The sequence below is a fragment of the Phyllobates terribilis genome, unplaced genomic scaffold (genome assembly GCF_046119375.1).
Source record: "Phyllobates terribilis strain yellow unplaced genomic scaffold, ASM4611937v1 Scaffold_8__6_contigs__length_399053987, whole genome shotgun sequence".
NCBI classification, from domain to species: Eukaryota; Metazoa; Chordata; class Amphibia; order Anura; family Dendrobatidae; genus Phyllobates; species Phyllobates terribilis.
In genome coordinates this window covers 359,042,495-359,055,785 of record NW_027362768.1, presented here as the reverse complement: position 1 = coordinate 359,055,785, position 13,291 = coordinate 359,042,495, and the positions used below count along the sequence as shown (strand labels likewise).

The 13,291-nt window shown below is 38.3% G+C and overlaps 1 protein-coding gene across 1 annotated transcript; it reads left to right on the top strand.

Moving 5' to 3' along the window:
- The first annotated feature begins 1,917 nt into the window (after positions 1–1,917).
- Positions 1,918–11,283, top strand: LOC141156570 (2-epi-5-epi-valiolone synthase-like). Its single transcript, XM_073642764.1, has 5 exons — positions 1,918–2,108; positions 7,530–8,157; positions 8,518–8,751; positions 9,483–9,735; positions 11,201–11,283. Exons 1-5 carry the CDS (start codon positions 1,918–1,920, stop codon positions 11,281–11,283), a joined length of 1,389 nt encoding a protein of 462 aa, XP_073498865.1.
- The last annotated feature ends 2,008 nt before the right edge of the window (positions 11,284–13,291 follow it).

Genomic DNA, 13,291 nt, shown 5'->3' with positions numbered 1-13,291 from the left:
TTATAAACACCCAGACCAGGGTGTGTCAATCAGAGCAGGAGGGAGGTTGCCGCTGGGTCCAAAAGTAAGAAGGATTAAGAAGGCGTCTGCAATGCCAAACACAGTGACCTTCTGCAGCCAGATCCAGAGCGACTGTCTGTTACACCTGACACACCCGTGACAGCATCATCCTCTTCTAACATCTTCACTCTGCACCGAAGCTTCCAGTAGGCATCTAATAATTCACGATGCATGTCATGATGTCACAACGTGCATTGGATGAAGTGCGGATCAGTCTACGGGTGACACACGTCATGATTAGGGATGAGCAGACATGTGGAAGTTCGGATTCTGGTACCTGACCTGAACTTTAGTTCAAAATTTGGTTCAGGTACCAGAACTGTACCCAAACTTGAACCAGAACCCGAATCCCATTGAAAACTATGGGGACCCAAACTTTGGAGCTGGAAAATTCTCTCTCTCGTCCATGAACTTCCCCTGGAATGCCAAACACTCCGGGAGAAGTCCGTGTTCGGAGTTTAGTGTCCATTACGAACACCAAACTTTTAAGTTCGGGTTCGCTCACCTCTAGTCATGATGTTGTGACGTTCAACCCATGTTGGCCCAACACTGAGTCAAGATGCAGGAAGAGGATGTAGTGAGTGGTGCTGAAGGAAGAGGCCAGAAGAAGCTACATGGAGGATTGTAAGGGCAACAGAGAAGTTTATTTTTCCACCCTACATTTATTATGTTCAAAGGTCTGGGAAGACTCCAAGCATAATAAGGAATATTCGATTTAAGTAGAATTACTTTGATGCAATCAAATTTCCTGGCCCAATTTGAATTCTGCTGAATTCAACTTTCGACAGATTAGCTCATCAACATTCTCAAGCCTTTAGAAAGTAGGTAAAAAATAACTTCAAATACAGTGAAATTCCTTCAATCCAACATCTAATAATCCAGAATTTTTGATAACCCCTCACTAGCTCCTAGCAGCGATCGGTAATAAAATGCTCAACGTAAGGACTCATTCAAACATCTGTATTTTGCGTACAAGTGCTATACTTGTTTTTCACGGAGAGCACTCATACCGATAAGCCTATGAGGGCTCATTCAGACGAAACCTGTCCAACCTGGTCTAGCCCAGTAAGAAGACTGGTGGGGTCAAGAGCGCGTTGGCCGAGCAAGAGTTTGAGTTTGAGTAAGTGCTCTCTCCTCCAAAACTTTACAAGCAAATGATTAAAGTCACCGTAGAGTTTTCTTGGTGGGACTTGGCTTGGAAGGGTATTGACCTCTCTGGGAAGAGTATTTTGCAACCTGCAACATTGAAGTTTGCATCTATGGGTGAGGGAGTGGCATAGAAGCCACAAGGGACCCTGAAGGTGCAAAGTAAAATCCATAATGAAGCCAATCTGTGTGCAGAACATAGACAGGGAAATCTAAACAGTCCTTAAAGGATTTTACGGGTAGATTACAAAAACTCAATTCAATGCAAAATGTGCACTCAATTTTCTGATCTATCAGTTGCATTGCCCTAAGCATGGATGGCTTACTAAAGTTATGCAAGAGTTTCATAAGTAACTACGTTTCTGGTTCTACTCACTGAGGTTTATAAGTTTTTTTTATTTCATCAAAGCAACTTTCATAACATTCACCCTCTGTCACACAAGAATGCAGCGTTAGATAATAAGTCATCGTCAGAAAATTGTCAATGAATATTCCTTACACAACCTGTCATTCTGATTAGAATCGCCTGTTTTTCCCACCCTCGGGAGGTTACACAACAGACGTTTTATAAACTATAGGCAGGTGAGACGGCCACTCCCTGACAAAGCTATTGGCTGTCAGATGCTATAAAACATCTCATTTTTCCAAAAGGTCTAGCTTCAGTTTTCAGAAAAAAAACTTAGCTAATCTCTAAAAACCAAGCCTACAAAGATGCCTGCAGGAGAGCTGTACACTGTTACCCCGGTCAGAGGGGCAACGAAGACAGAAACTCCAGGAAGCAGAAGCAAACAGAAGGAATATCTGCTCATCCAGGTGAAGAACACTTGGAATTGCGTGGAAAGTGGTCAAGAAATTCCAACGACGTGGAAAGAAGATCAAGTCATCGTTTCCCAGGCTAAAATGTAAGTGCTCAACATCTCAAAGGTCTACAAAAATGTGGGACTTACGGTTAAAGAAAAAAGTATTCCTAAACATTCAACTATATTTAATTTATTCGATTACTTTGTTTATTAATTTTATATTCTAAATGGTAGAACAACCAATATTTAATTCATCGTCCATTTTTCACCGTCCTTGGCACCCAGTTACCTTATTTTGCCACAATAGTCAAAAAATGTAAAAAAAAACAAATAAAAAATGAACTTGTTAATAATTTCTTTGTTTATTTTGAATTAAAGTCAGTACAATATTATTATTAATATTTATTATTATAGCGCCATTGATTCCATGGCTCTTTACATATGAAAAATGGGGTATACATAGCAAAAGCAATTACAATAATCTTGAACAAAAATGCGATGGTGACTGATAATGTTAAAAAACAAAAAAATATGTGAGTGATCCTCAATATTGTCACCAAAATTAAAACTGACATTTTGCTTTGAAATGTTGAAATGTTTCAAATAAAAAAATAATAATTTAAATAATATATATATATAATGTTATTAATATTTTAGATACATTTTAGAAAACAATAAAGTAAATAAATATATAATATATATATTATATAAATATTCTATGTAATGTTATATAATTATCTAAAAATGAATTAAAAATAAAATAAATACAAACAAATATGTAAAATTACAATTACAAAAATATATATTAAAGTATACATTTATATAATTTATTTGTATTTACTTTCTTTTTTAATGCATTTTTTATATAATTATATCAAATTACATGTAATATTTTAATATATATACATATATATGTGTTTTTTATTTATTTCTTTTATTGTTTTTTTCTAACATGTATTTCAAATAATAATAATATATGTATGTATACATTTATATGTATATATATATATAAGTAGAATTTTATATAATGTATTTGTATTTATTTTAATTATTTAAATTATCTTTATATAATTATAATGAAATACAATATATTATATTACAATTAACTGTCATTTTATGTAATTTACTTATATATATTTTAGTAATTTTTCTATCTAAAATGTATTTTTTTTAAATCAGCCACTATAAGGGCTCATACTCATCTGCGTGAAAAACGGAAAAATCGGATTGCACTCGGACCAATATTAATCTATGATTCAATGCTCATCTGCGATTTCTTTTCTCAACTGGAATCTAGCTGAGAAAAAAATCGCAGGATGCTGCATATTGCCGCGTATACCGGACGACTCTCGCCAATGCAAGTCAATGGGTGGGAGAAAAAAAAACGTACAGCACACGGACCATCCGTAAGGCATCCGATTTTTACTGATACATTACCATTCTGTTGCATAGAGCACTGTAAATGGTCCTGTAGAATAATAGTTGCAGAGAAAAAAAACACATTGCATACGGATGTCATACTGATGCTAGGTGTGACAAATCGCATTGTCCTCTCATGAAAATCGCATGACACTTGTCCTTTTTTTCGGTCCAGAAATCGGACAGGTTTTTTTTTCTCACATATGGGTATGAGCCGTAATACTGATAAATGGTAATATAGAAAAAAACAAGTTGAATTGCACTTGAGCGTGACCTTGGTTACTGTACTTCCCTATCTGACTGCCTATCAGGAAGCAGTCCCTTTTAACTGGGGCTTGTCCCTCCCACTATGGGCTAGTCCCAACTTTAACTATGTCTGTCCTTACAATATGTAACTGGGCAGATCACCCTCAAAACAGTATGTATTATATCACTTATCTTACACGATACGCATTATATTTAATTCCTGCCAACATACATTATACTCAGGGGTGGATTAAGAGTAGCAAGGGCCCCGGGCAGTTTAGAAGGCGCAGGCCCCCCCACACACACACACACACACCTGATGTATCACATGTCACATGATCCCCTGTGATAGATCATGTGATAGTTCACGTGAAATTAATTTGGCACAATATTAATATATTAATTATAATAATTTTTTTTAGGCTGTGTGCCCATGATGCATTTTTTAAGCGTTTCCGCAGCGGCAATTCCGCTGCAAAAATGCTTAAAAAACGCTTGGTAGAAGGTCTGCCATGTTCCCCAATGATAATCCGCATGTGCTGTGCACATGCTGCCGACATTTCCGCTGCGGATTATCATTGCGGAAAAATCCACAGAACAAACAATTATTCTGCGGAAGAGTGGCGTTTTCGCCATCATTGACTTGCATTGGAACGCATAATATCCGCATCACTACATGTGCACATGTGGATATCATGCGGTTCAATGTGCAGATGGTATCCGGGTCTGGAGAAGAGGAGACTCTCCTCCGGACCCGGGTACCATAGAAAACTGTAAAAAAAAGAATAGAATAAAAAATGAATATTATACTTACCTTCTGATGGCCCCCGGTGTCTTTATCCGATGCGTCCTGGCTTGCCGGCAGCTCGCGGTAGACTAAAGGACCTGTGGTGACGTAATTTAGTCATGTAACGGGTCACGCGACCGCTGACGTCGGCAGGCCATCAGAAGGTAATTATATATTTATTTTTTATTTTTTACCATTCTTTCAGTCACACTATATAAGTCAATGCCGGTTACATGGATTTATATAGTGTGACCAAGTTGTCAAGCACTTTCCAAGTGATGCTAAAATCTCTTGGAAAGCGCTTGACAACCCGCATGCGGAAATGCATGTGAAGAACGCTTCACATCCGCATGTCCCTGGCAGGAAAAACGCATGTACAATCCGCATGTGTTTTTTCTGCCAGGGAGATGAAGAAACGCTCAAAAAAAATCCGGAGCATTTCTGCATCGTGGGCACATAGCCTTACATTAATTGTATGACTCAATATTGAGCACACGTAGCCATCTATACACGGCGGGAGGCCGCACGTAGCCATCTATACACAGCAGGACATAGCCTTACATTAATTGTATGACTCAATATTGAGCACACGTAGCCATCTATACACGGCGGGAGGCCGCACGTAGCCATCTATACACAGCAGGAGGCCGCACAGCGCCATCTATACACAGCAGAGGGCCGAACGTAGCCATCTATACACAGCAGGAGGCCGCCCGTAGCCATCTATACACAGTGGGAGGCCGCACGGCGCCATCTATACACAGCGAGAGGCCGCACGGCGCCCCCCCCAGAGACAGCGGGAGGCCACACGCAGTCACGCACACACAAACATATAAAGACATATACATACATGCATAAACACATTTGAAACACAAAAATACATATAAACAGACATCACACAATGATATCTGCACACACACACTCACTCAGTCACACACACTCACACACACACACACATACACACACTCACACACACACACATACACACACTCTCACACACACACACACTCACACACACACATACACACACTCACACACACTCACACACACACACTCACACACACACACACTCACTCACCATCCCCCGGCTCCCGTCGTCCAGCTCCTCTCGGGTGGTAAGTAGCAGTGCAGGGCGCGCACTGCGTGACGTCACACTAGCAGACACGGCCGCACACAGGGCCGTGTCTCCTAGCTGTGACGCGGCCGGGCCAGCACACAGGGAAGTTAACAGGTGCAGTGCTGGCCCGGCCGAAGAAGAATCAGCGGCCGTGCGCCGCTGCTGGGGGAGCGGTCCCAGGGCCCCCCGCCTCTGACTGCCGGTATGTGCCGCGGCGCCACACATATTATAATGAGGACAATCTGGCCATGGACCCCCTGGAGCCCCGGGGCCCTGGGCGGTAGCCCAGATTGCCCTCATTATAATCCGCCTATGATTATACTTATAATGCTTACCAAAATCTGTCCTACCCCATAGTCACTATCTTACTACCTATCTTGTGTCCTAAATCCTAACGTATGCTCATCTTACACTGTACACTAAACATTACTACACATTAGTTATGTATATTATACTAACAATACTTATCACACTCTATACATTATACATTACCATATCACATTAAACATAAAAGGATGCATAACCTTATTCACACTATAGTACAACTCGATTGTTGTCTTCAGGGGCAGGAATGTGACAGTACAGTCCACCACTCTTACAGTGCGCCAGCATTTTTAAGATGCATCTCCATATACCCTAAGACTGTCTGCACATAGTTTTTTGAGTAGTTTTTGGAGTGGAAACTCTCCAAGTCCTCCTCCATATCTCAAAACTCCTCAAAATAGTTTAGTTTCCACTCAGTTTCTACTCTGAAACTTAGCAAAAAGACTGTCTACACATACTCTATCTTTTCTTCACACTGATTTTTCAGGAGTTTTTGAAGCAGAAACTGATCTCCAAATTCTCCTTAGAAACTCAAAATTTTTCAAACACTTGACGTTTCCGCTCAATTTTCACTTCAAAAACTCAGCAAAATGACTCAGTGTGCATATAGGCTTAGGGTATGTGTATGTCCACACTACATTTTATTCCCGGCTTTCAAAAAGTTTTTCAAGCAGAAACAACTTTAAGAAACACTAACGTTTTTTTGTTTCAATGCTATTTTGTTAACACTTCTTAAAGTGTTTTGTTAGCTTTTTCTTGGCCATTTTTGTTACTGTTTTTTGAGCATTTTTTTTTCATTTTTAAGGAGTTTTGGGGATGATTTTCTCAGATATTTTTCAAAATTTTTTACATTTGCTTCAAAAATCACTTAGAAAATGTTTGATAGACTTTAAATATTTATTTTACATTGTTAAAAACACTTTGCTGTTCACATGTTCAGGGCTTTGAGCATTTCTTCCACTTTAGGCTTGGAAAAACACCTTGTGGGAAAAAAAAAAAAGTCCAGGTCACTTTTTTGAAACGGCTTCTGATGGGATTGGCTCCACTGTCCAATCAGAAGGCTGGAAAGAAATGCTACAGGAAAAAAACTTTTCCAAAACCTCTTCAGGAAACAATACCTTGGAAAACTCCAAAAAGAAGGAACGTTTCCATCAACAAAAATTGTAGTTTATGACTGCCTCAAAAAAATGTCAATGTGCACACAGCCTTAGGGCTCCACATGGTGACCAAAATGGCAGCAATGTAACAATCTATTTGGCTCTTAGACTAAACTTTTATACATAGGAGCCAAGAACACCCAAGGTTTTCCATGATTAGTAAGAGAAGATTTCTCTCTTTCGGAAACGCACTTGTCCATTAGTTGTGTTCAGTGCTGCCATTAAAGTGAAAAAGGAGTAATACCACATGCAACCTGTGAACAAGTATAGTGTTGTTTTTGGGAGAGAAAAAGTGGAAAATGTTTAAAAATAATCATAATTTAGCTGATTTTTGAAAAATTCTGTAACAGTTGTAATATTAACTGAAAGAGAAAAAATGTGGGAATGATTTATAAATTTCAATTTGTCTTATTTAAAGATATTCTAGTCAGTTGCTAAATTATCACATTTATGTTCCTTCTTTTCTTAAACAGAGGGGAGACGTTAACGGAGTCTGGAGTCTCCTGGACGGTTAGAACACCCATTTCCTTTTGCTATAAAGTGATCGAAACCCAAAACCTTCTAGATCCCAATAACATGACCCTCCTTTATGGTCATGTGTGTGATCCACAAGAAGTTGAGGTTTACCAAAAGAAGATCCAAAAGCGTTTCATTGTGATGGACACTAATGTGGAAAAGTTATATGGTTCCAAAGTCAGAAAGTATTTTGAGGCCAATAATGTTACTTTTAAGATTCTGTCTCTCGAGACGACAGAAGAAACCAAGTCAATGGAACTTGTCTTAACCATACTGGAAGAAATCCACAAATTTGGAATCGACAGACGCACTGAACCAGTCATAGCCATCGGAGGTGGGGTTTGCTTGGATATTGTTGGTCTTGCTGCCTCTCTTTACAGGCGCCGAACCCCATACATCCGAGTTCCGACAACCCTTCTGTCTTACGTGGATGCAAGCGTGGGTGCAAAAAATGGAGTGAATTTTTGCAACTGTAAGAACAAGTTGGGAAGCTACACTCCACCGGCAGCCACGTTTCTTGACAGATCCTTCATACAGACCATTGCACGTCGGCAAATTTCCAATGGCCTTGGAGAAATCTTGAAGGTGATTACATAGTTTTGAGACATTCAGTTTTTAGCTATAAGTAAAACTTTTGGAGTTGTCCCATTTGGGATATGCTAGATCCCACCACTAGGACCTGCATCTATGTCAAAAATGGGTGATGGGACAAGTATATATTACACATTTATAGCATATCTTATCGAAAAGCTGGAAATGTCCCAGATAGGACAACCCTTTTAACTTCCTCTTGTATTGTGATAAGATCTAATCAAAGACCATCAGGAGAACAGTCAGGAATGAAGATAATTAACAGAAGTCAGGAAGCAAAATAGTTACTGAATAGGGGTTAAGGAATGCTTTTCAACTAAAGTGTGTCAAAATGTATTATTTTTATCTTTTCAGATGTCTTTAATGAAGCATAAGGGGCTATTTGAACTTCTAGAAAGTCATGGAAAGTATCTTTTAGATACAAAGTTTCAGTCCAGGAATGGTCTTGCTAGCCACGGAGAAGCTGCCCTAACAGCCACCAGATTGGCCATTCAGACAATGTTGGAAGAGCTTGCGCCTAACCTGTGGGAGGATGATCTCGAAAGACTGGTGGATTATGGACATGTAATAAGTCCAGAACTTGAAATGGTAAATGCTATTCGTAAAGTATATCACTATATATTTATATCACCGTGGTGGATCTATCTAGGCTTGCACAGGATTGATCTTCCTACAGAGCGTTCATCCATCAAGTCGCCATGACACAAGATCATTAAATAATAATATCCATATAACAAAGACAAAATCCCATTACTGAAGGGCTTGTCTGTATCAGAGGGAGAAGTCACCATTGAGTAGCCAGAGGCAATATTCTTTGGAGGACCTGGTATACCTGAGGGAGAAGCCACCGTTGAGTAGCCAGAGCCAATATACTCCGGAGGACCTGGTATGCCTGTGATTTCACTGGGAACAGAACCCTTTCTTTCATGGGTGGTGCACTGCAGGAGGACTGATCACTTTAGGTCAGTTCTCCTGCAAGAGGTCCAAACATCAACACCATGATATTGGTGTTAGACAACCATTCATTAAACTGACTGCAGTGGTGACAAGGGTAGCTGGGGACATCATCACATAACATCTCCCCTCAGAGATAGAGAGATGAGAAATATGTCTTGCATTATTTTATTACCCACCCACTTGGCCAAATTTTCAATGATAGAAATCCACTTTGGACGGACAGATTATAAAGTTACATAAATACTAATTTCCTGGAGAAATGTCTGACTTTGTCCAAGTCCCGTGTACTTCCCAATGTAACAGTTTGCGAAATCATTAACGAAAATATTTATTTGCTTGATATGTTTAATTTTGCTTTCCAGAAGGTCCTTCCAGCCCTAATGCATGGAGAGGCTGTGAACATTGACATGGCTTTTATGACTTATGTCTCGTATGAAAGTGGGCTCCTGACAGCAGAAGAGAAAACACGGACCGTACAATGTATGAGAACCCTGGAACTGCCTGTCTGGCACAAGGAGTGCACCCTACCCCTCATAAAGACGGCATTAGGGGAGAGGTTCAAGCACAGTGGTGGGAAACTGCGACTTCCTCTCCCTACCGGTCTGGGAACTGCGGGTAAGTGATAAAAATATGGTTAAAATTGTTCCACCGTCAGACATCCACCCCCCTTCCAAAAAAAATGAGAATCATCTAAAAACAGAGGATTAATATACAGAAGTTATCCAATAATTGAAAATTTGGTTTAGATCTGGAGGTGGTCTTCTTAAATTCTTCCCGACCGGGCAATTTATCATTTTTTCTCTTTCGTTTTTTCCTCCCCTTATTCCAAGAGCCATAACTTTTTTATTCTTCTATCCACATAGACATGTGATGGCTTGTTTTTTGCAGGACGAGTTGTAATTTTGAATGACACCATCTATTTTATCATGTAGTGTACTGGAAAGCGGGACAAAAATAGCAAAAAAAAATGAGCAATTCTGCAGTTATTTTGTTTTTTTTATTTACAGTGTTCATTTTACAGTAAAAATGACCTGACAATATGATTCCCCAGGTCAGTACGATTACGTAGATACCAAATATGTATAGTTTTTGCTTTATTTAAGAGGTAAAAAAAAATTCAGAAATTTGTAAAAAATAAAAACTAGTTGCTTGTGTCTCCATTTTCTGTAACATTTTCAATTTTACGCCAATGTAAGGACTTTTTTTTTATGCCCTGAGTCGAAATTTTTATTGATATATTGGGGTAGATATGATGTTTTGATCGCTTATTATTACAATTTTTTGTGTTAATGCGGCCGTGAAAAAACGCAATTACGGCATTTTGATTTTTTTTCTTATCACACCGTTTACCAAGCCGATTAATTTATTTCATCGTTTGATAAATCTGACTTTTTTAAATGCAGCAATACTAAATATGTTTTTTTGATTATTATTTAATTTTTAATGGGGAGATTTATATTTTTTAGATATTTTTTTAAGATTTCACTTATTACTAAATTTGTTAGTTCCCTTAGGGGACTTAAACCTGTGATCATCTGATCACTTGTGCTATGTACAGCAATGCTACAGTGTGTAAGTGGTTTCCAAACCTCTTCTTTTCCCCAGTCTTCTTAAAATAATTGGTCTCTGTCATTCTGTCTATATATTATTAAAAAAAAAGTGGTGGACCTTATATAGTCTTATAAAGTCTTCTTAAAGGTTGACCATAAATAACATTCAGTTTGTACAGATGTGTCCTTTCTTACTTTTCCTCATGACTCTACAAATCCCAAGAAGAACGGCACAAGATCACCATCTTTGAAAAAAAACATGATTAAGCGATACTGTCAAGAGTTGTTTATGCTACATGTTCCCATATGTGGTCATCCAGCCTTTCTGATATGAATTGCAACCTGTTGAGAGATTTGTTAACATTGAATTTGTATTGTGAGAAATTGGAGTCCATAACAAAAATCATGATAGAGTAAGGGTGGACACATCTGTATGCCGTAAAGAATATATCTTTTTATTCTTTATTATATTGGTTCTTAGAATTCTCAGGACTAACTTTTTATAAGTTGCCGAATTTTCCTATCCGCAGAAATATTCAACGATGTCCATGAAGAAACAATGAAAAGAGCTTTCGAGAAGTGGACAGATGATTGCCAAAAGTTATCAACCTAGAACAAGAATCTCATGAACTATGTCCACAAGAATATTTCGAGGAGACTGAAGTTCTGAAGAATCTCAAAAACTGTCTTATATAATCTTTCGTACTTAGTAGACAGTATAGGAGCCGAAAGAATAGATTGTGCGTCTGAATTTGGAGTTTTTTGGGCATTTCAAGTGAATGAAATATGATTTTCAGAGTTACTATATTGAGAGACGCAGAATATGTTACCTTCAGAACCTGAGTACGGTTGAAGGAGGAGAAAAATTAAGTTGACCCAATCGAAAACTCAAGAGAAATAAGCCAATGAATTGGGAAGTAATCTGCTTATGACGAGAGGTATGTTTGATTACCTCCTAATCATAGGGTCAAAGTCTTCTTTAATTTTAATGATTTTTTTTTATTAAGACGGGAGTTTGGTTTCTATGCTGGCATGGGGACCAGTTTGAGAAAGAACTGGAAACTCATAAAGCATTGACCTTTTGATAGAATGATGGTCATATTTGTCACTACATGGAAGTGTGACATAAAAGTATGGACATGCTCAAAGATATGGTGTACAGTATTATATTTGCAGTGAATTCCTCGAGAATGTAGGTTTGGTAAAAATGCTTGGGTAGAACTCATCGAAAACTGAGAACTTTATGCTCCATAAAGAGAATTATTTGCGATAGTCTCTAGGAGATATTTTGAACAGTATGAACTTTCTCAAGTATTGAGGACACATAGAGAAGATTTTCATGAACGTTGACTAACGTATGTAGAAGGCGCCTTGGGATCTTTTGCCCGAAAAAAAAAAATTCGAGATATCTAGTTTTGCCAAAGCCAAGGTGTGTCAATTATTTTTTTTTTTTTTTACAAATATTTAGTTTTCAGTCAATACTTCATTAGTGTCTTCACTATATTTAAAAGCATTTGTTATGATTTCGAGACAAGGGAGATGACCGGCAAAATAAATTCCATGACCGGCTACGTGTTAATTCCAAACTCGTTCTGTTTTTTTGTGGTCAGAACATCCTGTTGTTTGTTTTCTATGTTGTTTTTTGTTTCTTTTTTGTATGTTCCTCATAAAGTCACAAGATTCTCTGGTCGACTGATTGAGGGGTTTTTTTTTATGGTAAAGAAAGCGCACTGCCATTTTATATCCCTCTCGTCTACTGGGCAAAATATGCGTTTTACGCTGGCACTTAAAAGGGATACCTGCTTTAGTTTACAGAAATTAATAGTGTTAAAATTAATTTGATCTTTTAGATTTCTTTTCAAATGCAAATATACAGGAAATTAAATTTTTCCCATAAGTCACAAAAAGGGATGTGTTTTGTTATCCTTACAGGGTTGGGTAAATGAGGATTTGCTATGTTTTACGTAATTTTTCGATTCATGTATTATTTTTGACTGTTTGCGATGGATGGGGATTGTTATGTTTCTGGAAATAAAAATGGTTGAAGATAATGTACAAGTGTTCTGGTGTTTACTATATTATGTAATTTAATGACTTGTAATAAAAAAAATGTTCAATGGTCACATTTGGCATCAGTTAAAGTTGGTTATATAAGCTGCTGTCAATGGTTTCACAATAAAAACTGTATACATTTTTACTTAGATCCTTAGACCTGATGAGGCTGGTGTACTTATACTTACTTTTAAAACCCATGTCAGATTGGCTGTATATCCTGATATTAAAATAAACATTTTATGACAAAGTTCATGAGTCCAAATGTATTAAATCTCCACTCACCCATTCTGACTGACAGGTGCAGCTTGTACTGAACAATGTGAGATTTCAGCAGCAGTAGGGAGGAGGGACTATGAGGAGCTGTTGATCACTCTAGGTGGATGGAAATTTAGAAGCAAGGAACAGGGTCACTTAGGATCTGTCCATCAGGCTAGGTGAGTGGAGGAGGGTCAATTAGAAGCTGTCCATCAAACTAGGGTAGGAGGAGATTCAGCAGCAGGGAGGAGGGTCACTGAGGAGCTGTCCATCAGGAAAAGTGAGTGGTGATTAAACAGCAAGGAGGAGGG